At 41.7% G+C, this 26,859-nt stretch overlaps 1 protein-coding gene across 8 annotated transcripts in view; it reads right to left on the bottom strand.

Moving 5' to 3' along the window:
- slit2 (slit homolog 2 (Drosophila)) overlaps window positions 1-26,438 on the bottom strand; it is an 85,125-nt gene extending 58,687 nt beyond the window's left edge. For all 8 annotated transcript variants that reach the window (XM_086156856.1, XM_086156849.1, XM_086156857.1 and 5 more), the window contains exons 1-4: window positions 25,447-26,438; window positions 24,629-24,700; window positions 23,157-23,228; window positions 15,917-15,988 (exon numbers count right to left, since the gene is read on the bottom strand). In XM_086156856.1, the coding sequence (XP_086012982.1) occupies window positions 15,917-15,988; window positions 23,157-23,228; window positions 24,629-24,700; window positions 25,447-25,655 (425 nt within the window). In that variant the 5' untranslated portion in view covers window positions 25,656-26,438. The remainder of the gene's footprint in view (window positions 1-15,916; window positions 15,989-23,156; window positions 23,229-24,628; window positions 24,701-25,446) is intronic.
- Between the last annotated feature and the right edge of the window lie 421 nt (window positions 26,439-26,859).

The raw sequence follows: 26,859 nt of genomic DNA, 5'->3' as shown, positions 1-26,859 counted from the left end.
TTCACCATATATCATTAATGCATATCAATCACTGTAAATGCGCGCACATTAGGCAAATCCAGTGGGATTCGTGTCATTGATCTGTGAATGTCAAAGCTGAAAGGTTTTGGCTGAAACTCTAGAGCTATTAAAGTTACAAAGACAAAACAGAGGGGACGTAAGCAGATGGGAATGGGGTAGAAAAAAAAAATCTGTTTACTCTCGCTTTTTATCTAATGGGAGAAAAAAAAACGATATTATATTCTTTGATGTAACATTGACATTTCAATGAGCTATCCGGGGATTTGCTATTTGGAGAAAAGCACTTACTATTGTTTAATTCTGGGTATTGTCAGGTACCTCCCAACCTAAAGTGATTCCTTCATTTATTCATTGAATGGTGGGACCCAGATGCCTGTCTCCTGCTTTACGACTGCCGGGTCGAGCACCTCAAGCAGTTAAACCTGCTCGCCCTTTGCTTTCTTTTTAATCCTCTCTTTATGCAGGAAAGAATAACTTCAATGAGCCGCATAAATCCGAATAAGACACAAACCACGCCGTCCCCCGAGCATAAGAACACGTATGACAGATGACAGAACGCAAATTAACTTCTGAAACTGTATACACGCTGAAAGATTAGTCACCCTAAGTGACTCATTGTTCGGGAAATCTGAGGTTAAATGGCTCACATCAGTAAACAGTGACAAGTTGAGTAACACTGAGCTTAATAAAGATAAAAAGCTATATAAAGTGACTAATAGCAGATAAAGATTTGAAGATTTGATTGCACTTTTTTATCATTTGACAAAAAGGACCTGATGATTGTAAGTTATGGTGTTCTGCAGCTGTATGATATCTCTCTTTTCCCGACTGTGACATTAAAAAAAGAAAAGATAAGAAAGTTTCATTGACAGTTTGGATGTTTTTGCCTTGCGACCAATCTACTGATCTCAAAGTTTTTTTTTTTTTTCAGAATAATTTACCCCCGTCACATTAAGCTGGCCAGAAATTTCAGAGAAATTGAGGGTTATGAAAACCATGACATCAAATCTAGACGATTATAAAAAACAATCAACACTTAACGCTTTCGCCGGGAGGAAAGATGTTTGCCGCACTTTTGACAGGATTTGGCGTCTGGTACATTTTGCTCACTATCTGGATGCTATCAATTGTTGATGGTGTGTTAAAACCCTTCGGAAACTGAAACAAACCAAATGCAACCGCATCAATTTATTTTGGCAATTCGGTCTGGTGGTAAAGGCTCGTCAATATCTGGTGTGTAATTGAATGTTAAAATTAATACTGGATCTTTTTGCATATGGAACAATGGACGTTATCCTTTTTGAGGTCTCGTCTTGTCGTCCGCCGGCCGTAAGGATCTCGAAAACTATCCACAAAACCAATATTGCAGGTTCAATGTAAAACACCGCAATGTTATGTTTTTAAAGTTCACTTTGTTTCAGTGCAATTTAAAACCAATACATCTTGCTGATAATTGAATTATCTCTTGTATGTGGAACAACATTTGACAAGTTATATTCAGTCAAAAGGATATGCTATATTTATAAACACAGACAACTCTTTAACTCTCTGGTTAACTCGGAGGTCATGGAGTTGACAGTCCAATGCAGTTAATGCACAAGTCAATGCATGTCTGTGAATTGATATCACAACATAGAAGATACACTTGGGATGTGCTTGGAACATAACAGTGACCCTTCAGAAACTATGATATACCACTTTCATGTTTTGCAATATATTACAAATCTGCATTTCTGCACAGACACACACACACAAAAACCTACTACTGCTGAATGTTAGCCACAGAAACGGGTGAACAAATGTTCAACTAGAACCATCTATCGTGCTCAGACCAGCAACATTTATCGGCATCAATGCATTAATTATCCTACATCTGGTCAGGTCAAGAAATGAAGGGGGGGGGGTATAAAAATGCTGAAAAAAATCAGCAAAGCAGCAATAACATGCTGAAGTTTTAGGGGCAGAGGAGGCACAGAATAAATTGAGAGAACAAGAAAATGAAATGCATCGAAAATCAGCAGAGCCAAACTTATCGGCGATGCCTCTATACAGGGGAGGATTATGTGAAACGAAACAGGATACAGAGGCGCTCCTGCACATGTAGACGTGCAGTTTAAGCACTCTGTGAAACTACAGAAAAGTCACATACGCAGAAGCATGCAGATTCAGTTGGAATTAGGCTTGCTCGGTCTGCAAAACTGAATTTGTGAACGGCTGCAAGCCTGCACCCACACAAATCCAACACATTGTTACGATCTTGGTGCTTTGTTAGAACTTGCCTGTTGTCAGGCGACAATGTGTTGTGGTTAATAACCTTTTCCTTTCCCTCCTCCCTTCTTTCCTCCCATGCCAGTCAATCACCCACTCCCCCCCCCCAACTTTTCCCTTTATTATTCCCTCCCTTCAGGTACTGAAGACTAGCACAGTCTGGTTAATAATAATCACACACATCCACAACTGCAGGAGTGTAAGATGTTTACACAATATATTTAATGAATGCCATACCAAAGATCATGGCTTTTTGCAAAACAGCAAAGATGGTTGAAGTGTGGATTTTTTTTGAGCTCCCAGAGATGGAGGATGTGTGTGTGCAAGAGGGGGCAGAATGATATTCTTTCTTAAGTTAATTAATAATTGTATGGATATCAGTCTGCGTAATGATCACTGATTGATTTTGTAATTGCATTGTGAATTTTAGCTTGTAATAGATACTGTATCTATGTCAACTTAACTGCTTCATATATATTGTATTCCATTACAGTACAAATAGATAAGAACATTATCTGGAATGTAAACACTTTGATTTCAAAATCCCTTTTAATACACTAATAATCATTGCATAATGAGCTACTTTAAACAGTGCCTCTTAAATTGAGATTACACCATCTATCATCTACTGATAAACAGCTTAGTAAAAAAGGTTTAAATGTAGGTGGCCATGTGACTACAGCTGCTCATTTTGTCATTTGCTCACAATAAATACCATTTTAAGTGAAGATCAATTACCTTCCAATTCATTGCAAACAGGAAGTATCAGACGGTATCCATGGTAATTAATATTATGATCAAACGCAAACCAGCATTGTGAACGCTAATCTCTACATCATTCCTTTAGATTGGATATGTCTTTAAAACAATGAGTCAGAAGGTAAATAACATTATTACTATTACTATTACTATTACTATTACTATTACTATTACTATTACTATTACTATTACTATTACTATTACTATTACTATTACTATTACTATTACTATTATCATTATTATTATTATTATCATAAGTATTATTATTATTATTATTATCATTTTCATTATTTTGTGATTATTGTAATTATTATTATTACTATTATTATTATCATTATTATTATTATTATTATTATACCTCAAACATAATGTATCAGATGGTATTCTCAGATCTACAGATGTCTTGGAAACAACAGGTCACTAAGGCAACACTGACAAGAATCAAGACACACAGTCTGACAGTAACCCACCCGCCTTGAGTGCTGTGTTTAATTAAGAGAATCATAAAACAGGCTGACATCATTGCCTTGGGTTGTTAATTCCAATTCTACCTTTCTTGCAGTGTGTGTTATTTCACGCAGCTTCCTGGATTATGTGTGTGTGTGTGTGTGTATTCAGAGAAAATCTGTCCAGGTGTTGTGGCAGATGACTAATTTTCACTTGAGCCGTTTGTCTGTTACTACTAAGAGTATCTCACTTCCCTCTGAGGCTAGAATTTCTTGTCTAAATCATTACCTTACACAATACACACAAACACACACATATATCTAAAAATGAAAATTTGAATAGTTTATGAATCCCACATAGGAGATTATTCTCTGCATTTTTACTCATCATGGATTAAGCATGAGCAGAGGGCAGCCCCACGAGCATTGCTTGCGCAGCAGCACTGCAGAAGGCAAGGAGGAGGTCGGAAAATCGAACCAGGAACAACCACGCCTCCGTGTCCTCGCTAAAATTCTTGTGTCTGCACTCATATTTGTCCGTCAGTAAGTCGTCAGGATGTAGGCCTCGGTGACTGACCCATGCACAGGAAAGGACCAACACACACACACACTCGTCCTCTGCGTCTCCCTTTGTTTCTTCTTCACCTCTTCCTTCCTACACGTCTCCATCCTCTGTTTTATTTACAGGACTGCCAATAGTCCATAATTGAATTTCTCTGTACGGTGAGGATTTGCCCTTTATCCCTCAGAATGTCATTGGGTTTTCAAACACAGCAGAAGTTCAGACACTAAATCGAATAACGGGTGGGTTTTTTCATAAGACATGAAGCTGGGTATGGCATGTCAAATATTTATAAAGTGCTGTTAAAACTCTTCCTATAGCTTATTTTTTATCACATGAAATGACAAAGCACTAAAGCTCTTGCACAAAGCCTCATATTCAAGTAGTATAATTTAGGCTCATTTATACACAATGATACTGAAAGAAAAGAAAAGCTCAAACCTCTCCTGAACGGATTATTACTAACTAGACAAGATAAAGACGTCGAAATGAATGAGCGAAAAAGAGGATTTGTAAAAAAGAAATAACTGATTTGATATGATCAGAGCTCTTCGTTGTCTCCTCATACTTATACTGATCTTCCCTTTCAGATAGCATCTTTTTAATCCCGCAAGACTCAATCTTGCTGACATCCTTTAGGTGTGCATGTGCACGTGCGTGCGTGTGTGTCTCTCGAGACAATTGCTGAGAGGTCAGCATCCTTTATAGCTACCATCCCATTAGAAAGGGCATGGCGTTACCGTAGAGATGATAGAAACCTGTAATTAGATAATGACACATTGGCCGAAACGTATCATTAGACAGTAGTGAGCGCGCATGTGAATACACACATATATGCTTGAAAGTGTTTCTTGTCGAGTACCAGGGTGTGATTTAAAACCTGCTTATCGCCTGCCTACAGCTGTGGCACTGCAAGGTTACACTTTCTCTCTTTTCCTCTCTGTTTTTGCACCATTAACCATTGCATCCTTTATTTTCCAGCACTCAGCTGTTAAAAGATTGTTTAAGATGGAAGAAATCCACAATTAATCTTTAACTAGAAGCCAAGAATCAAGAAAGAAAGGTCATTTACGAGCCCAGTGCGCCTAGTTATTGACAAATAAAGGGAGAGAGCCAAAAAACTTTTGTCACTTCAGTCCTTGGAGTGGAGGTCTAAAATTGAAAAATAAATAAATGAATAGATTGTGTAATACAGTGATCCCTCGCTATATTTTTTGCTGCACAACGGATTTGCATCGTGCACTGTGTTCTGCATTCTGATTGGCTAAAAAGTCACTGGGCTTCTTCTCTACCTGTGCTTCAATAATGTTGCAGTTTAATATGTAAACGTACGTAAAACAGCTTGCCAAATTTACATTACGTACGTGCAAATTCTCTTGCAATTTCAAATTTCTCTAAAACCCATAATGTTGACAAAACGCTCTGGACCGACAAAAGCACCTGCGGCAGGGCCCGAAAGGCAGCGGAAGATGCTATCTAACGCAGATAAAGTTAAACTTCTGGACATGCTAAGGGAAAATGCGGCTGTAGGTCGGCATTACGGAATTAATTAATCTTCTGTTCGTTCCATAAAGAAGGAAGAAAAAAAGATATGGACGACAGCAGCAATGTATAATAGAGTATATAATTGAAAAAAAAAAAAAGGTTTCTACTTCACCGATTTTGCCTATCACGGGTTCTTTTTGGAACGTAATCCCTGCGAAAAACAAGGGTATACTGTACATATCACTTTCTTAAAATATTTATCTTAACTTTTTTTTTTTCTCGGAAAAAAATGGCCTAAATCGAGTCCTTATTCAACATATTGCTCAGTTTTTTTTGTGTTTCTGAAATACATGAAAAAAATTATATCGGTGGTTATTTTAAAAAGGCGACAAAGTGTGAAAGCAGGTAACAAGGTGGCGCAGTGGTTAACACTTCCCAGCTCACAGCAAGAAAGTCTCCAGTTCAATTCCAACATGTTTGCTCGTATTCCCCGTGTTTACGTGGGTTTTTTCCGGTTTCCTCCCACAGTCCATAAACATAGTTCATAGGTTTATTGGAAACCGTAAATGTGTGAATGAGAGCGTAAATCGTTGTTTTTCTTTATATGTAGCCCTGCGTTTGTCTTGCGACCGGTCCAGGGTGAACTCTGCCTCTCACCCAGTGACAACTAGGCTCGGCCCAATAAATGAATAGGTAAACAGCTGCTCATCCAGAAAATGTAAAAATGGTGACAAAAATAATTCAAGTTAATCCACAGCGTCCATCTCAAATCCAGTGGAGCTCAGCCACGGAAAGAACAAATAAAGGCTCATTCTATTACTTCTATTACTTCGTTTTTTTTTTTTTTTGTTTTTTTTTTCTAGAGCTCCATGGCGCTCTAAAAGTGATGGTTTAATGGCGAGAGGCCCGCAAACTTGCAAGCAACATCCCTGATCATCTTCCACTTTACTCTCCTGATATCTTCTTGTACCAAGAGTGAGGGTCTTGCGTAAGCCTCTCCAAACCAGTGTGTTAAGCTCGGGAGGTGGTGGGTGGGTGTTTGAGGGTGGAGGTGGTGGAGGTGGTGGGAGGGTATAGGCAGGATGGAGCATAAGAGAGCTGGTGGTGTGAGAAAAGGAAGACAATAGATGAGCATTGAGAAAGAGAGAGAGAGAGAGAGAGAGTGAGAGAGAGACGGAGGGAAAGAAAATGGGGACGTAAAAAAAGACCAAGTGGGCAGAAAAACAAGAGGGGGGGGGTTGTGGTGAAGTTTTCTTTTGTCGTGTTTGGAGAGTGACAGGAGTGCCAATAGTGTGGCCAGTGATGACGGTCCCACTGGAGAATGCTGGCTATGCCAGTGGAGTGGCACTAATGGAGCTAGAGAGGGGATGCAGTTGCCTGCCCTGGAGGGGGGATATTGTGCAACTGGACAAGACGGCTTGACACAGAGCCAAGATGGAGGATTAGAGAAGTGGGGGTGGAGGGGGGGGCGGCACCCCAGGCTGAGAAAGACAGCCATGTTAGGTCTGCTGACTGATTGACATAAACCGAACCCTTTTTTTTTTTGCTCTCCATTTGACTGGTGAGACTCAGGTTAGATTTCAATCTGAAAATGACATCCCAGGGGATTAGTAATTCTGACCGTAAATATAAGCGTCCTGTCTTTTTCCCCACTTAGCGTTTTTTTTTTTTCAGCCTGCCAGTGTATGATGACACTTAAAGTGTAAGTTGAATTCTTTATTGAAAATACACAATGAAAAACCTACACTCGAGACAGAATAAACAGTCGGTGTCATTAACTACACAGACATTTTGACATGTATTTGGAATCTTGGCATCAAACACACACACACTCAAACAACACACACACACACACACACACACACACACACAAATACATTGAAGCAATGTTTGGCTGAGCAACCTAAGTTTGGGGTGCTCAGCCAAACTGCAAGCTGTTTCTTGTTGGACGAAATATTTTCTGAATTATGTCTGCCGATTTCTGTTTCACATTTCACATTGGCTGTTAATGTTGGATAGTTTTTTTTAACCAAGCCAAAAATTGCATGATGTACTTTTGGTGAGTTGTACATTTAAGACAAAAGCACCTGTTGATATAATGTGATGCAATCCAATGTCCCCTCCTGTTCACTCCCTGACCCGACAAAAGCTGTGCCCTCACCAAGTGTGCACACTTCAAATCAAGCACTGGATTTTTTAAACAGAAGTATCATGGATTTGGAAAGTACTTATGAACTAAGTCTTCCTGCTGAAAACGCCAACGGATTTTTTTTTTCCTCCTAAAGATGATTACTAATGTAAGATTCAGTGCAAAAAAAGTGACTTAGCCAGTGTGAGTGCATGTGTTTTACATTCATCATATGTTAATGGTCCGAAACCTGCTGCTTATCATCAGTCTTGTCACCGCCCTACAGCAAATAAAGTCATTAATTCCGAGGTGTAATTAAAGAAGATCAGGAAAACCCCTGGCCAACATTAAAAGAGCACAAATATGCAGTTGGCAGAAAAATCTATCATTTTAATCAAATGTAAACAGGCCGAGGAATAGTAAACAGCTCACAATAGTGACTGTATTAGGGAGTAATGCTTGTAATGGGGAAATATCCCATAAATCCAGTTCATCATCCCACATCTGCATTCAGGGGGTGTTGAAACTTCATCCCAAAACAGATGGGAATTTTGCCTTGCAGTTTGCATGGATAAAACTAAATACAACTTCCCGGCTCCTCCCTAAACTCAGCTATTTCACAGGCAGTGTTCATGTCCAGGCAGGTGCACCAACATTTAGAATTTAATTAAATGCAGGGATCATCTTTGTTAATGATTGTTTGAATTCTCAGAAGAAGCTAAAGCTCTACGCTGGTCATGAGTGCATGTGTTTTAGTACTGAAGACGCTGTAATCAAGATAGAACTGCATTAGGAGTCAGCCAAAATTTAATCCATTTACAGATAAACACGCCTGGTGGGAAAAAGCGAGGCAAAGGTTGTTTTCCTAATTAGGAGATGCTGCTTGTAATTTTATTGCCAGTAGCAAAGGACCCAAAATAAAGCCTTAAGTACAGTTAAGTTCATCACTGGGGTGAATGACAAGGAAAGAAGAAGAAGACATCAAACTGAAGGATGAATGGAGCACATCTAAGATGATTTATACGCTTAAAGGGAGGAACCGTTGCTCGCGGCGACCCCTAACCCAAGACAGCGAGGTAATGATCTGATGATGTGGAATACCTCACACGTATACATATAGACCGACACACTCTGTGTAAACTCTTTTTTTTTGTTTTGGATCGGTGTGTGCTGCAACTCAACCATACAATTCGCCACCCACGCACACACACATACACACACACATGCGCACACACACACGCGCACCTGGGTATTTCATTCTGACAGACGTGCCGGCTCCAGGCTTCAGGCTACCTGCCATCTACACTAAGAACTAACATACCACACTCTTCTCTTTTCCAAACCAATCCCTGCAGCTGTGTTTTGTTTTTTTACTTTAACTGTCCCTCACTTTCTATCTTTTATTCTTTATTCTCACAGCTCGGTTTTCACCTAAATATAACAACCGATTTCCTACATTCATATTGTCTTGGTTTAGCCGTCCTTCTAATCTTATATCAGGCATGAATCCCACCAATTTACAAATCTAATCTAATCTAATCAGCAAGGAGGAGGTGTCACTGCTGGCATGTCCATTATCCTGGATATCCTGGATATCTCATTGGTCCAGACCGTTGACCTTTAACCCGTGAACCCTGACACCTCGAGCCCCAAAGTAACAGTTGATTAAATGAATCGCAGTTAGCGGTCCAATATTGCTGACTAGTAATTTTAGAGGGAGATATATAAGAAATACACACAAACACCTACATTCAGCGACAAGTTTGTTCTAGCCTCAATTAAAGTAAAGCAGGGTGTTTTCATATCTCCGCATTCTGTCTGTATAAGTTGATCTTTTGTGCGAGCGCCCTGTTAATAATGCCAGTTTTGGCGTGGGCCAGCCCTCCGCGGATCACTTGAGAATGAATTACGGCATTGTGCTGCGATCTGAATAGCCAAATCACTTCTTAGGAATGAGGGGCCTTGAGCAATTCAGATTACAGTCATGTGATGAAGGCGAGCGAGTGAGTCACTGACACTCAACACCTTGATGCTATAAAAACAGTTGGTTTTTTGAACTCAAGGTGCTTCCTACTGTGTACACAGACGGCATGGAAATGCCTGGGAAAACAAAAAACAACTAGAACGAGTAGAAAAAAATTCAAACTCCGTTCACATTTTCCCGCTTTGTCGGAATGTGATCTGCGTGATCTTGTAACCCGGCGTGGAAACAGGCCAAAAAATGTTTCGGATATGGTTAAAGATCTTTACGGGTTTATGCCAGGTTTAAGTGTGCATGAAAGATTTTGATATCTGTTTGAGTCAGAAAGGGGGTTAGAAATATGAATGAATATTAAAGTTGTAGCACAGCTTTGGTGTTTGTAGTATATATTTGTTAAAGAGCAACGAGTAAACAGAGATGGGAAGAGAGAGGAAGTCCGTTGACACCTCAGATTTCAAACTTAACTTTATTTACTCAGACTGGGATAGTGGCAGATATTTGCATAGCCTGTGTCCTCAGAGTCAACGGCTAAACATCATCTAATTGTAGATGCAAAGGCAATCCTTCCAAAGAGTTTTTAATTGTCTTCTAAGGGCAGCGTCCCAAACCTCAGAGATTTTCCCTCAACATATCCTAAAATGACCTAGAGGAACTATTTCCAAAATAAACAAACGGTCAGCCTGCCCTTGATGTCTAAACCTGCAGACTGAGATTTTGTTAAACCATATCAATTTGGAACACATGGTTTGATTTTGATTTTTTTTTTTAAATTGTTCTGCATGCAATATTTGGTTTTAAATCCCCTGGACAGTATTACACTTTCCTCAGTCTTATTGAGTCTTTTAAAGGGGTTAATTAAAAATGACATTTCCATTTTATATTGAATGTCATGAGAAAGGAAGTAATGAAGGATGGGGAAAAAAGACATGTAATCCACATTAATTACTCTTGCTGACTATTTCCATCACCAGTTTAATCAAATCTCAAGATGAAAAGTATTGATCCACTTTATAGTGAGTTGTATTTGAAATAATATTCAAAATATATATTATATTATATTATATTATATTATATTATATTATATTATATTATATTATATTATATTATATTATATTATATTATATTATATTATATTCAAATAAATATTTGAATATCTATCTGTAATCTATGTTAATATATTGACAATCAAAGCTAAATTGTAACGAATGAGTTTGCTTAAATGTTTTGAGTTAAATTCATATTTATAGCATTTCTAAAGTGTTTACAAATGTATTCCTTCATATAATTCGGTCAAAACCTGTAAACCAAGCAAATTAATACCTCTTGTAATATACATATGAGCTTCAATAGATAAAATCTTAAAGGATTCATCTGAAATTACAAATTACATTGAAATTCATCTTCAGTTTAAAACTGCCTAACCCTCTCATGCCGGGTTATTAATATGCTTGCATTTAGTTGTTGTATTTTCAAAACTTTTCCAACTGTTCTCATTGTTTTACATCAAACATAATAAATATCTCTTGAAGATAAACAGCTGTTCATTTCATTTAAGGAGGAGATTCCCCATCCATGATTCTAAAAGTCATCTCATGCTTAGATCTTCTGAGTGCAACATTCTTAACCTTTGACCTCTCCAGGAACCAGAGATGACCATCACTGTGGTAACTGACACACTTAATGCTCTCTGTTTAATTTCTTTGAAATTATTTACTCAGAGAAAATGTTTTTTCTTTCCTAAACTCTGACCTCTGTCTACCTTTTTCCTTTCTTCTCCTCACTGACCCCCTCCTTGTGACTTAACAAATCCTGCATCTTCTGAATGATATTTGCATTTATGTGACTATTGTAATGACCCTGTTGTCACGACAGAGGAGATATGCTTGCAGGTGTGTGTTTGTGAGTGTGTGTGTGTGTGTGCGTGTGTGTGTTGAGGGTACAGGGGGTTAAGCTTTCTCAGGCTTTCTGAAGACAAAGGGGCAATCTACTCAGCTGCTAAGCAACAATGCTGCCTCATCAGAGCATCATTTAGCAGAGGATTAGGCTCTATCACACACAAACACACACCCTTAATGTAGCCTCATCAACATATTCTTTCAAATCTAAACCAACTTCAGTGCATGTGTGAGCAGAGGTTTTTGTCATTTCGATGTCATTCAGAAACCAAGATCAAATAGAGATTTAAAGTCACCTACCATTCATCTACGAGAGCAAGACTGCTCCGTTTTCCTTGTTTCTTTATTTACAGAGACGCTGGCAAATATCTAAATAGAGCGATCGTCCTCGAAACCGAACATTCCTGGTTCGATTCCTGGCTCCTCTTAGTGTGTCGAGGTGTTTTTGAGCAAGACATCGAACCCCTAACTGGTACTGATAGATGGCAACCAACTGCTCATGGTTCATCCATGGCTTAAATACAGAGAAGGAATTTATAAAGTATAAATTAAATTAAAATACTAAGTTCGTCTAAATACACAATGTCTCAACATTCTGGATTCCTCTTCCACCCTGAAGTGACCAATTATCTTTTAATCCCCTATATTCAATGTGATCGTCTTCTTTCAGATTGTCTTCTTAAATTTCTACTAAATACCGAACAGGAAAATTAAACTGAATTAATAAAGATTAATTGTATACAATGACACAAAGGGAAAAAAAAAACTAAATCTAACATGATTAAATTTCTGTTTGAATAACTTGTAATTACTTGCACATATGCCTCATCCGAGAAGCATCTTCAGTTCAGCTGCCAAGGCAAAAACATTTTGATAAGAATTCACTGTGACCTGAAGACTGAGAACCTCCACACACACTACCATATAAAATACAAGTCTTCTATAATGAAGATTTTAATAACAGTCGGTAATACTCTAGTAACACATCTTTTTAACTACCAGGAAAAAACTAAAACTAACTGATAAGACACATAAACAAACCAAAGTCTTATCTGCGTTGCAATTATAAATAATCTGCTGGCTCTCTCTCTCTCTCTTGAGCAGGAGTGCCATATTGACTCTAGGTTATACTGGGTTGAATAAAATCACTGCAATTTAAAACTTCTAGAATGAAAAAGTTATTAAAACTAGTACATGATGAATCAGAAACAATATACATCGGTGATGTCCCAGAGTCCTCAGTCCATTGGCTAATCTAATACTTAATCAGCAGAAACGATTATCTTACAGTCAAAGTGAAATTATAAAAGCAGCATATTTGAATGAATATCTTCGATTTCTTATAATCACTAACAAAAAATATGAAGTGTTATCATTTTGTCACATGGATAGATGGATGGATGGATGAATACAGGGATATTTGGAGGGAAAGACATCCTCCATAATGAGTGTTTTTCTTCTTCCGCCTCATGTCTTTGTTTCAAAGAAGTGAATTCCTTGGAAAATTGCTCAGTGCCGATGCAAGTGATCACCAATAAGCAATAAGACAAAGGGAAATAGGAGACTTTAGTGTGTGTGTGTGTGTGTGTGTGTGTGTGTGTGTGTGTGTGTGTGTGTGTGTGTGTGTGTGTGTGTGTGTGTGTGTTTGTCTGTGTCTAAAAGAATTACATAGAGAGATGACTTTTAAAATACCCACCACACAATGTCTCAAAATGTGTCTATGTAACTTTTTTCTGCAACACATGCTTGCACTTAATATATAAATCATATGATCTTGGGAAAATTGAAAAGAAACTGTGTGCTATGTAACGTGTCCTCCATATAACAACGTCAACAAACCGCTTATCTTTGTACAAATGTGGCCTTGCTGGAGCGTATAAATATATGAAAACACTGTCCCTATATAAATCAGCGAGGGTAACCTGTGCAGAATGAGCAAGTGAGGAAAGGTCTTGTTTAGAAAAGCACTCAGATATAAATTTCCAACAGGGTTTGCATTCCTCGCGCTGAATGAAAACAAAAAAAAAAAAAAAAGATTTTTCTCAATTGAAAACAGTTGCAGAAAAACACTATTTCCACACGAATGTAGATTTTTTTGAAAAAAATATTCTGGCCACATAAGAGCGAGGAGATACAGTCTGTACCTTATCAGAGGTTGGTATCATTTAGCCCTTGAAACCATCAACCTCTAGCTTTGAAAAGGTTAAATTTATGCGTGTGTGTGTGTGTATGTGTGTGTGTGTGTGTGTGTGTGTACGATAGAAAGAAAAAATTTGATGCACACATATACACACACGGTTACACACAAGTATACACACACATTTTACAAACACCCCAAAACAACAACCCTTTCAGAATAGCAGGTTGAGTAACTTTTCATATATAGCAGGTATTTCACAAGAAGCGATTGGGCCCAGTTCACTCAAACCGTCTGTCGTCAGTGTTTCAGGACTGACTCGACTGAACAGTAATCCACTCACACGCAGAGATTCTCAGGGACTTGTTATGTTTTCCAAAAATAGCAATACATTGTGGGGGGGGGGGGGGATGAAGAAGTATGACTTAATATTGACCAACCATCCCTAAATATGCCTGGATTCATCTTTGTGGTTGCAATTTAGTCTCAATGACTTCCATACATCTGATAAATCAGCTCTGCGGTCACCATGGCGCCGGGTAGGGAATATCTCCTTTCACCGTCACACATTGATTCGCATACTTGGTTCACATAGAAATGAAATAAAGTCGTTCACCGAACGCATAACAACGAGTCGGGCACATCCGGCGCAATCGCCGCGCGCTAGGTGAGCGAGAACTCGTGCACGTATGCACCGTCAAGCACAGGGATACAGAGACACGCACGCTAAAGGGGACTCTTGTCCGGACAGCTGGTGAGAATTCTGTATAGCCGAGTCGTATTTTTACTTTGGCCCACACATTGAGCCATATGCCAACTCATAGCCTTGAGTAACACAGTTGCACATGGAGACACACACCCTCAGACACGACAGGTCAAGACCATCCAACCACCGACAGCCACAGAACATAAACAACTTTCACACACTGTGAATCATCTGAACATGTCAATATTGTTTTAGATAAATATACACAGCCACACGTATAAATATATGCAACCATAATTATTCCCCGAGACCACAAATGACCATGACGGGAAATAAGTTCCCACAGTTTCGGCAGCCTCGCAGCCCTTCCCCTCAGTTCTGAAATCCACAGCTCGGTTTACAGCGCTGGCTAAGAACGGAGCGGAGGGTTCTCGATGACGACAAGCAGCAGACGGCCGGTGCGAACGTAAAAACCGAAAAGTAAATTTTCTGTGAATAAGTTTGTTTTCTACCCCGTGAAACACCTGGTGAAACCCAAGATGAGATATCTTATTCTACATTTTGATGTTTGGATTTCCCGTGGTCTCCCTTCATCCTGCTCATTTTTCCCTCTTTTGTCACTCCCCCTCTCTTTCTATTTGTCTCGCACACACACACACACACACACACATACATAGTCACACACACACATAGTCACACTCCCAGTGGGCAACAGCTGTTGGAGTGCTAATCTCCATTAGCTACTGAACTGGCCTCTATGGAGAGAGCCGTGTAAAATCTCTTCTCTTATGCCTCTTACTTGTTCATCCAACCAAAATACCACCACTGTGTCACACAGAATTCCAGACATTTTTCATGCATCCGCACCAGTGACAACCAGTCACCAAATCATTATATTTTGTTTTTTGTTTCTGTTTGCCAGTCTGTCTCATGTCTCGCGACAAAAATAATCCAGTCAAGGATTCATTTTCCGGACCTCGGAGGTCGTAAGTGGAGGTCAGTGAGCTCTTGAAAAAAAAAAGCTTTCTGACCTCGAGTCAATCATCCACATGTTCGTGGATCCGTGATGAAACTTTACACAAAAGATGGGATAAAATGATAAAGTAATGGTATTTTATATCAAACAGGTCAAAGGTTATTTCATGGCGATATCGTAATGTTCTGCAACATGTCTTTGCTGACCAAATCTGCCCTTACTCAGTTCCTCTCTAGATCTCACTACAAATTACCCCAGTTTTTAAAAAATATTATATTAAGGACTTGAGACAGACAGACAGACAGAAATGAAATCTTCAACTTCCAACCACAGAAAGGTAACTCCGGTTTCTTCATTTTATCTTTTGTCAGTATCACATTTCACCATCTATGAGCACTTTCAAGGATCCGTGAGTTTTGTGATGTGATTCGTCGATGTCACTTGAAACTGGTATTGCGGCGTTGACATTGAGCGAACGACACAAACAAACCGATCCGAGTTCGGAGGCGGTGGAGGGAGAGCCGAGACGGGGAAATGAAACGGGGGACTTACAGTCTGTACAGCTTTGTCGTTCCCAGGAAAAGCAACTCGGGGAAGACGGCCAGATTATTCCGATTCAGGCGCCTGCAAAAACATAGTATGCATTAGGGAATTAAAGTGTTCCTCTTCCAGAGACTGAGGGTGAAAAGATTTGTGTATAATTAGCCCTTTTGACTCAGATGTGTGCTTCCTGATCACTGTATCAACTTATGATATATTATGTTTGAAATGCAATTCTATGTGACTACAGGAACTGGGAGATTGATGTAGACACTTTTTTACACAAACACACACGCACAAGTATTCATGGATAGAAAGGCATAAAAAAATCCCACTGTATTTTACCCCTGATTTAAGGGGTTCAGCATTGATGCCAGACAAACAGAGAACAAGAGAAGGACGAAGGGAAGGCAGGGGGGGAGAAAGGCAAGAGAAGGGGTTCGAATGAAGGGGAGGGAACAACTTTTTTTTTGCCACAAAGGCAGAGAAGAGGAGACGATGTGGGAAAAACAAACAGGCAGTCTGGCTGGACTACCAAATGTGTGAAAAGGACCCCACTGAGTAAACATGGCCCTCACAGGGGAAGAACTCACAACAACCCGTCATCAAGCACACAAACACAAACCCATGGGCGTGCGCGCACACAAACACACACATACACACACACACACACACACAAACAAAGAGAAGTGGTGAGAGAACTCGGGTAAGTTTAATAATCTGGTTGTGATCATTTAACCCTGGCTGAGTAGAGTAAAGAGGTTTTTGTGAGTGTGTATGTGTGTATGTGTGTGTGTATGTCTCTGGCAATGAGTGTATGTGAGTGTGTTTGTGTGTCAGGGTTAAACTGTTTCAGCAACCTGTCTCTCATTATGTCAATCAGTCAATTCACTCTCCCCTGACTCACATCCTGATGCATCCACACACACAAACCCACACACACACACACACACATTGACAGGCCCAATGACAGATGCTGGTACTCAAGGAGAATGAAAGATAAGGGAAAAGGGATTAAAGGTCGAGGAAAGAGTGACTTTAATGCGAAAAGTCCTAACAATGCATGAACACACACACACACACACACACACACACACGTACAGTTTTCTGCAACCTTCTGTCCGAACAGTGCGGTCTACTCAACCTGTTTCTTTCACTACCAACCGGTAAGGGCTCCCTGGATAACGTCATCCCCTTTGCGCCCATTTTCCACCCACATGTACACAAATTCATACGTGTGTATGTGTGCACGCACATGCACGCAAACACATTCACATTCCACGGTTACATCAGAGGCCACTTATAAATATTTCACTTCCAGCTGAAATTATGTTTCTAAATTATTCACTCTTCCTCTGTTAACGCCTGCACTGGCAGCTAAGAGCCCCACGTGGTCCTGCAGAGAGGCCCACTACCCCTGTAGGTCCTGCCCAGCCATGAGCACCCGTTAGTGGGCTAGACCTCCCCTGGGATGAGAATGGGCTGGTGCTGGAGGTGTGGAAGAGAAATGGGGACAGAGAGAGAGCGTGAGCTCATCTTCTTAAAATAAATGCAATGCTGCTGGGCTCGGACACTGAGATCAAAAGGGGGCCGCTTTGTACCAATATCATTCAAATGCATTCTATTCGTTCTCCTTGTTTTTTTTTTCTAAATTGCGTTAACAACTAAATAATGGTCTGCACAAAAGAGCTGAATTACAATGTTCCTTCTGGAGATGAAAACCGAATAGGTTGTCATGCGATGTGGCTCATGATAAGAAAGCCACAAGTCCAATTACTTCCCTCCTTCAGCCGGTTATCAACCCATCTCGTTTGTCGAAAATGCCTTTTTAAACAAAACAGCATATTTTAGATGAAAGTGAAGTCATCATGTTGATATCAGCATCTGAACACTTCTGCCACACCTAAGATAAACTTAGATGCTGACTGACCATTCAGAAAGGTCTATATCGTGTGCTATTCCTTGACTTGTCTGCCATTACACAGGAAAATAAAACAGATGGCTCTGATTACTGTTTGAATCTACAAACACATATTGTTTAATTTGGATTTTTTCCATAAAATTTTGCTCAATACAAATCTCACTGCTTTCATAACATGGTCCGATGGGTCAATGTTTTGTAGACAGTTACAGCGACATTGTTTTTTTTAACTGCTGTCATTGTTGTACCGCTATTATAATTATTATTATTATCATTATTATCATCATTATTATTATTATTATTATTATTATTATTATCATAGCAGCAATGGCCAATTTGGGTGACACCTAAAAAGGAGGTGTCACTTAAGAAGTGTATTTTGAATAGAATTATAATGACACTATATTATGGACAATGTTACCATATCTCTCCCACTCTGCACTCTTTGCACATTGTCGCCCCCCCACCCCCCAGAAGAAAATACTGTGTGTGTTTGTGTGTGTGTGTGTGTGTGTGTGTGTGTGTGTGTGTGTGTGTTCGGTGTGCTTGAAAAGCAACTCAGAAAATTCAAAAGGGTTGCAGATGCATTTTTACGAGTTAATTGCTTCAGCTACAGCTATCACATACTTGGAAGAAGCCAAGTATTTCTTTGAAAATAAACACCGTATAACGTCCGTTAATGGTCTTGCTCAGTTTAACTGCAACAAAACAGCCAGATAGAAATTCAGTCTATTACCCAATGCCATGAATAATCCCCCAGTTACCAATATATTATTCAATGTTTTATTGTATGGAAGTAAAATACATATCTATTACTTAAGGTGGCTACATACGTATCTACGCATAAACACTTGTGACTTGAGTCGTGCCTCAATAGTCATTGTCTGGCCAGTAGTGACTGACAGTTGAGAAACCAGTAGTGTGAGGTGTGAGAAACACTCCAAGTAGCTAATGCCACGCTGTAGCATGGTGATAATCCCTGCAGTCATAAACAGATTCTAGAGGGCCACAAGCCACACTGTAAATACATACACACGGGAAAACACACTCGTGGCCACGCACACACACACACACACACACACACACACACGCACACACAGATACACATACACGTACACACAGATTTCCACTGACACAAACTGTCTATGCATACGTACATAAACGCAAATGCAAATTACAGGAAAAATATGTGGCCACTACCGTTTAGCCTCATTTATTTAACGTCCTACAGGCTGTATTCCGTGGCTGATGAGGAAAAGGTCGACCACAAAAAATTACACCTGCATTGCCACTGCTGCTTTAAGACACCTCTCTCCCTGACCATCTGTCCTAGACAGACACACACACACACACACACACACACACGCCATAGTCTAACACACAACACTGACTGTGTGTGACAGATGACATCTTCACTCCAACAGGTTTAAACTAGGATGACTTAGCATTACAACGAAACAGAACTGTAACCATGTTTTAACTTCATATTCTTTAATTGTTCAATTAATTTATTATCAATACTGCTAATAGTCGATTGCAGGGGCGCATATAGAGACATACAACCATGCACAAAAAGGCCTCCTGTCGGGAATTTAACTAGAAACCTTCTTGCTGTAAGGCGGAACCAATGCCACCCATTCTTTACTTTAATTTATTTTTTTTTATTTTCACATATTTTTTTATGTTTTCCATGCTGTATTCTATTCTTTGCTAATTCATTATTCATCATTGTGTCTGTCGTCTGACGAGACTATTCGCTTTTAGCCGCTGTCTCTTTGTTGTGGGACTAAAACAGGATTATCTTTTCTTATCAACCTTATCTGCAGAGCCATAAGTGTCTCTTCAAAAAGCGGCAAGAAGCCTTTTGCAGATATCAATACTGACAAAGGGTCTTCATCCGCAAAGGGTCTGCACACTTGTTACTTCAGCATCACCAACAACTGGCATGTTTACATTTACATTTTTTTAAACCTAACCTTTGAGTTTCTCAGAGAACACCAAAAACCATTTGATTAATAAGTGCACTGGAGGTTTCTTTCTTTCCCCCAACTGTGAGAAAAGTGGTGTTTACCTTCACATATAGTAATGGATTTCCCACTGAACCAGTGTGGTGCAGATGGACAATGCACAGAGAAAATCTGCCAGAAATCAAAATTGTAGAGCATTGGAGGGAAAATTGATTGGTGTGTGTGTGTGTGTGGACACCACAGGTAATTTCAGGCTCTGCTGCCCAATAAAAATGAAAAAAAAAAAAGAAAAAAACAAGGTTTCGCCCTGAAAACACAGTGTCATCAGTTGTTACCACTATAAGATGCTGTAACTAATCATTTAATCACTAATCCAGGGTTTTTCTCGAAAATCTATATCCCGCTCACTGGGATTATATACTTTTATCTCTGTCTCTGCACAAATGCTGGGCATTATAGCACGGTCACTTGCCTTTAAGTTCAAATGATGTAGCCTGTAATCACCAACGAAAGACCCGTCTCGCAACCTTTAATAAATATTTTATCAAAAGCTGTTACGACTACCCTTTTCTCATCATCACTCTATTACCGGTCAATTATCCCTCGCTTATCTCACCGATGCGCTCTGAAACAGCTCTTTCAAATACTTGTAATTTGTGATTCCCTCTGTCGCCGTTATCAGCTCCCGTCTCGTGGGCTTTGAATCGGACACGGGTTGTAAACTAGTCGAACGTAAGATAGGAAAAGAGGATCGGGAACTTCCTCACCCATGAGGACAGTGTGGAATGCATGACATTCCTATATGCAGAGAACAATAGGGAAGGGAGAATGAGATGGATGGGAATGGGAGAAAAATGTTAAATGGGGATGAGAAATCAGTGAATGAAAGACAGTGGGGTTGTGTGTGTGTGTGTGTGTGTGCGTGGGGTGGGGGGTGGGGTTCAAATCAAAACCAGAAATGACAACGCAGCCTTTGCAAATAAGAGCGCTATCGCACGAGGGTACTCGTGCATTCATCTCTGCGAGTGTTTGTGTGACGAATCCATCTTCTCCACACCTCCTCTGACCAGATACCCCTCCCCCCGTTACAACACACCCCCAGCAACTGCCCCACACCTGACCCCACCCCGCTTAGCCCTGCGGGGCCTATCGCAAAAAAAAAAAAAAAAAAAAGGATGAGAAGGGGGAACCGTTTTCCACCTCCGTGGGGGGCAGTCAATGTGGATCCGTCAGCCCGGCTTAGGGCCCTCTCCTCTAGGCAGCGGTGCCCAGCAGGCTCCTTCCAGCCCCCATAGGACGGGATGCCTTTGAAATGAGCCCCCAGACTCCAGACTCCGGAGACGTGCCTTTGTCCGACATCCACGGGGGGGCATTGATGACTGACTCCATCTTTGTATTTGTGAACATGGTATGCCAGAGATGGTGAATTACAGTTGAAAACCCTCGAGAGGACGACAGCAAATAGGCATGTTGTGTCAGAAAGTTAGCCGCTGTCAAAGGGGTTTGCCGTGATCAGAAATAAGACGGAGGGGTGGGTGTGCTTTATCAGGTGGTGGAGCTAAGAAAAATGTTTTTCTAACATATATATATATATATATATATATTCACGGATTGTTTTCCGGACGGGAAGTATTTCTTTGCAGGAGGAGCAAACGGTCAGAGTTCAAGGATGCGACTGTAACCCGTTCTGTTAAATATTGCCCTCTTTGTCCGCGGTTCAAGGCAAAGAATTCCCAGACATGTTTAGCAGAACAGAACTGCACATTGGTTGTGTGACATAGTGGAGCAGATTCCCTATATCAGGGGTGTCAAACTCAAATACACAGTGGGCAAAAAAATTCAAAACTGGGACTAAGTCACGGGCCAACATTGATATTTATTGAAAAAAAATCTTCCTCCAGATATAACAATGAACCCAAACAAGTTTTGCTTAAAAACGGAACAAGCATAGCTTAATACAAGGCCCCCAGATGACCAAAGTAATAATATCACAACAATAGCACTTTCAACTTGCAAAATACATATTTGATTGCCTGTTTATATATTGTACAGTTATTTTATTGCCTATCTGTATATTTTACTTATATTGTCTATTTTGTACAGTTTTATATTTGTATTGTCCAGGACTACAGATGGAAATTAGCTATGAGCTACAATCTGGTACAAACATCTCTGCCTCTGTGCTTAATGTACACTGTCCTAATAAGCTTCTAAACAAACAAACAAACAATACTATACAATATAGAACTTGATATTGCACACGTGCAATAGCCTGTTTTCTACCTAAGTAGCAGGGTGCCAGTATTAGCATAAGGTTGCTATGACTACTGTACACAGAGGAGAGGGCGTTTATGGGTCCTGTTGTGATTTTTGTGCCAAAACACCAGCAGAAAATTCTGGGATTTGTAGAATTAGCAATACGTGCACTGTACACTATACCGGCGGGCCAGCTCTATTAGTCATTTTGGATGGCTTTGCGGGACAAATATAATTACAGTGGGCGCCAAATTTGGCCCGCGAGCCAGAGTTTGACACCTATGCCCTATTGTGATGCACAAAACTTATCTCTTTGTCAGCAAAGAGCAACTCCAGATTAGCAAACAACAGAGGGGGAAAAAAAACAGCAGCAACACAGCCTTGTTAAGAACAACCAGGAAATCTGTAAATCGTCTCATTCTTTTCACAACTGCTGATGAATTAAATCAAAACAACTAGAGATTAACAACCTTTATATACCTTAAAAACAACAGGGGATTCAAGCGTCTCACTATTCAGAGTTGCCGAACTCCGCCGCCTGACCTACAGGCAGTTTTTTTTTTCCTTTTTTTTTCTAAACCACCATCAACAACACCGTTAAGTTTGGTTGGTGCAAACAGACGTTTCAGGAGTTGAGGCTCCATACAAACACACACACACACACACACACACACACCTTCTTTCTCATACACAACCGGGTTTTAATTATGCCATAACTGCCTCGGGGGTTGGATATAGAATACCAGTGATTCCACATTCATACTGTAACAGCCTCCAGTTGCTTTTAATTTGCTGGCTAGTGACTCAGTCTCACAACTTTACACTTGAATGGAGGAATCTATACAATTTCTTCACGGTGCACTATAATAATAACAGCATATAAAGTAATGTTTGTTAATTATATTCCTTGTGGAGTCCATGAGTAAATGCTCAAGATTGCAGGGGGACCTCGATGAGGCATTTGTTTATAGGTGCATTTTGTTCACACAGGAAAAAGGGAGTGTGTGTGTTTCTGCATCACCCCCAACATCTTGGATTGTGTATTGCTTTATAGGAAATGTGTCAAGAGTGGAAAGAGCAGCTGCCTCGGCTCGACGGTGTTACTCACAGTCTCTCCAGCTCCTTCAGGTCCTGGAACGCCCCTCTCTCGATCGTCGTGATTTTGTTCTCCATTAGCTGCCTGGAAGAAAATCGCCCAAAAGAGAGTTAAGTCGTTGACGAAAAAGCGAGGAGGTAGAAAATGATTTTGATAGAGAGACGTATGAGGACTTTCGGCGGGATTTGCAATGGAAGGGGTAAAAAAAAGCAATAAAAAGGAGCACAAGAGCAGGGCGAAGAAGAAAAGAGGGTGATGCATATTGAGATAGGACGGCCAGATTGGCATCGGGGATGAAGGCGAAGGCAAAGATGGAGATAATGGGTGACAGCGGGTGTGAGAAAAAAAAAAAAAAAAAGCTAAACCGACCGCTGAAGATGGAGAGCGATAGAAAGTTAAATGATGAAAATGCAAGAGAGCAGGAGCGGGGAGGGAGAGAGAAGACAATCAGCGGCGGGTCGATGGCGTCCCCAAAAAATTGACTTTAAAAGTGGCCAATCAGCTGAACCCAAACTCATCCATCATTCAATTTACCCTCCATCTAACCATAGAGCTGTGACTACTCATTCATTTACACCAGCACAGCTCCATCAGGAGCACAGTGCTGACCAAGCCAAGTACCAACACGCACGCACAAGTGTGCGTGTGCGCCCCCCCCCCCCCCCCCCCCCCCCTACACACACACACACACACACTTTTAAGGATATAATCTCTGGAGGAATTCCAGCAATGTGTATTTCCCGCCATTCACTTTTTAGCTGTTGAATTGTGCCCCCCCCCCTCCACAACTACACACACAAACTGTTTCTCTTTCTCTGCACACTACACACACACACACACACACACAAACACACACACAATAAGAGCAGGTTACCTCGGGCCCAGCCATGTTAGTGCAGGATAGTGCAGGAGAGCTCTTAACCTGGATTCATCCCAGGTAAGAAACCTGTTCTCACTTGACTCCCTTCTTCCATTCCCCCCCCATCCCATCCCATCCCATCCCCTCCAACTCCACCCCAACCTCCCTTCTCCCCCCCCCCTCCTCCCCTCCTCTCCAGCAGCATTCCTCCTTCCATGGTTTCACGTAATGACCGCTATCTCTCCCCCCCCTTTCGCCCTCCATCACTTCCTAGCCAGTGCGTTAATCACTCCAGCACATGGGGGGAGGGGGGTGTTGGGGGGGGGGGGGGGGGGGTCCCGGGTCCCGGTGGTTAAAATAAGACCCTCCTGACACTTCCACTGGCAGATTAACAGGAAAGCATTAACAGGTGCCAGCGCTACTTTGTTTGGACGCGGACGGATTCAACGCCGAAGCCTCTTCCCACGGACAGACGCAGTGCTGCATGCGGCAGCTCCAGTGGGGGCGCTTGTTGCGCGTTTTGCGGTATATTGGAGGTTGCGGGGGTGGGCGGGGGGGGGGGGGTGAAAGTGCCACCGGAGCTGCGTGACAGATAACGGAATAAAAGGCAGGAAAAGATACTTACAGGACGCGAAGGTGTCTCAGACCTGCGAAATCGGTCTTGGTGATTTTGGTGAGGTTGTTTGCGTTCAGATCCCTGAGGAGAGAACAAGGCAGGGGGGAAGAAGGGGATCATGAAATCATGGGTGAACACATCCGACGGAAAAAAAAGAGATTATTTATCATTTTTTCAAAGTGGAAAATAAGCGTGGTGAATACAGAGATGTCACATGTGAGATAGAAATGGGCGCACATTTTGAGATTTCATCCAGGGGTTGTGGAAGAAGGTGGGTGGGTTTGGGGGGGGATTACCCAATAAAACACGACTTGTTTTAGTCAAACAGGCACTTGTCAAAAATCCGTTTTTGATTAACTTCTTGAGCTCCGCGCAAACCGATGCGGTCTCCGGAGGCAGGGCTCCGGCAGTAGCGCGAAACCGCCGGCGGAACCGCAGCGGTGCCATCGCTCGCTCCGGAGCCGCGTAAACGCGGTGAATTAAAGACGAGGATTACCGGGATTTATTTTCATTTTTATACTTCCAGAAAACTTTCCAACAGGTGGATTTGTGAACTTCTCTATAATCCATCGTCCCTGTCACGTAGTTTAAAAAAAAAGTGTGAAGTAATTACGAACTCGGGAGTGTAATAAAGCCGTTATAAACTCTTAATAGATCGCCTATGTTTATTTGATGCATCTTTAAATGAGGGGGAGAAAGTGCGACAAAGCTACTTCGGCATCAAGTTAGGTTTTTGTTGATTAAAACATCACATCTGAGGTATGTTCACAGTAGAGTGCATTCAATTTATTTAGGGAGGTGGAAACTGCGCTTCCGGCGATACTTACAGTCTCTCCACGTTGCGGGGTATGTTCCTGGGGACGCCACGGAGCCCTTGGCCGTGACAGTCCACGGTGGTCCCGGTGCACGAGCACTGCGCCGGGCAGGGTTGTCCGGTTGCGCGTCCGGACAGGATGAGGAGCAGCACAGCCGTCAGCAGCCCCGGCGCGACGGCCGACGAGCGGCCAAGGCCAAAGGGGCTCGGGGCTCCCACCATCACCGCAGCAAGTGGGGGGCCAACGCGAGACCCACACACACACACACACACACACACACACTCTCTCTCTCTCTCTCTCTCTCTCTCACACACACACACAATAAAAAATATATATATAAATAAAATGGGCTTCAAAAATTGCCCAGAGATCCCTGAAGCGGGTCACCAAACTCTGCACGCCGCGTGATGCTATCCTCCTCCTCGGTGTGTGTGTGTCCCCCACCCACCCCACACACACACACACACACACACCCTTCTCTGAGACGTGCCTTTTTCTCACAAGGTGTCCTGAAAGTTACATTTGGGTTCTGGTTAGTGGGGATGCAGGCGTTTGGTCCCCAAAAGCTTGGAGAACCCGACGAGGCGGCGGAGGACCGACACTTCGGCTGCGCTACAGCAGCCAGAACTTCCACATGTCCCCGGCATGCAGTGGCCAAATCCCCCCCCCCCGCACACACACAGCTCCCGACACACACGCGCGCGCGTGTGCGCGCACACGCACGCGTTACACCCGTGTGTGTATCTTTGCGCGTGGAAACAAGCCGATCCCTGTCCCGGTCCAAAAGAACCACACTCACTCACTCTCTCACACACACACACACACACACACACACACACGCACACACGCGCGCACACACACGCACACACACACTTCAGGTACGGCTGGTTATAAATTCACCACACGCGTCCGGCGTGGACGCAGCGGCAGCGCAAGGATCCACCTCCCCCCACGCCACGACAAAAAAAAAAAAAAAAAGAAAAAAAAAAGCCCAGCCGTGTTGTTGGAGAGGTATTGATTCCGATCGGATATCGATTGCGATCAATGAGAAGGGGTGGAGGCGGCGTGCGGGTGGAGAAGCCCCGTGGAAGAGAACCACGCAATACTATAATCCAAGTGTGCGCGGTGCGTCAAAGCGCTGCTCCCGGGAGTGTGTGTGAGAGAAAGAGAGAGAGGGAGAGAGAGAGACTGGCACGTTTGCTACTGCGTCTATCCGGACATCTCTCTCTCTCTCTCCCTCCAATCACACACACACACACTCACACACACACACACACACACACACACACACGCACACACACACTGCGTCCCCCCTCCCCTATCCACCCACGACGTAGCAGCAGGTTGTCTCTTCAACCAGACAGAAGCGACTGTTTGACCTCCGAAGGAGACTTTTTTTTATTTTTTTATTTTGTTTTATTTTAT

Source organism: Fistularia commersonii, chromosome 12 (genome assembly GCF_037954325.1).
Source record: "Fistularia commersonii isolate RoL2024-O1a breed Wild chromosome 12, RoL_Fcom_v1.0, whole genome shotgun sequence".
In the NCBI taxonomy this organism is placed as follows: Eukaryota; Metazoa; Chordata; class Actinopteri; order Syngnathiformes; family Fistulariidae; genus Fistularia; species Fistularia commersonii.
Note: the sequence above shows the minus strand (reverse complement) of the source record. Positions and strands in the feature narration are given on the sequence as shown.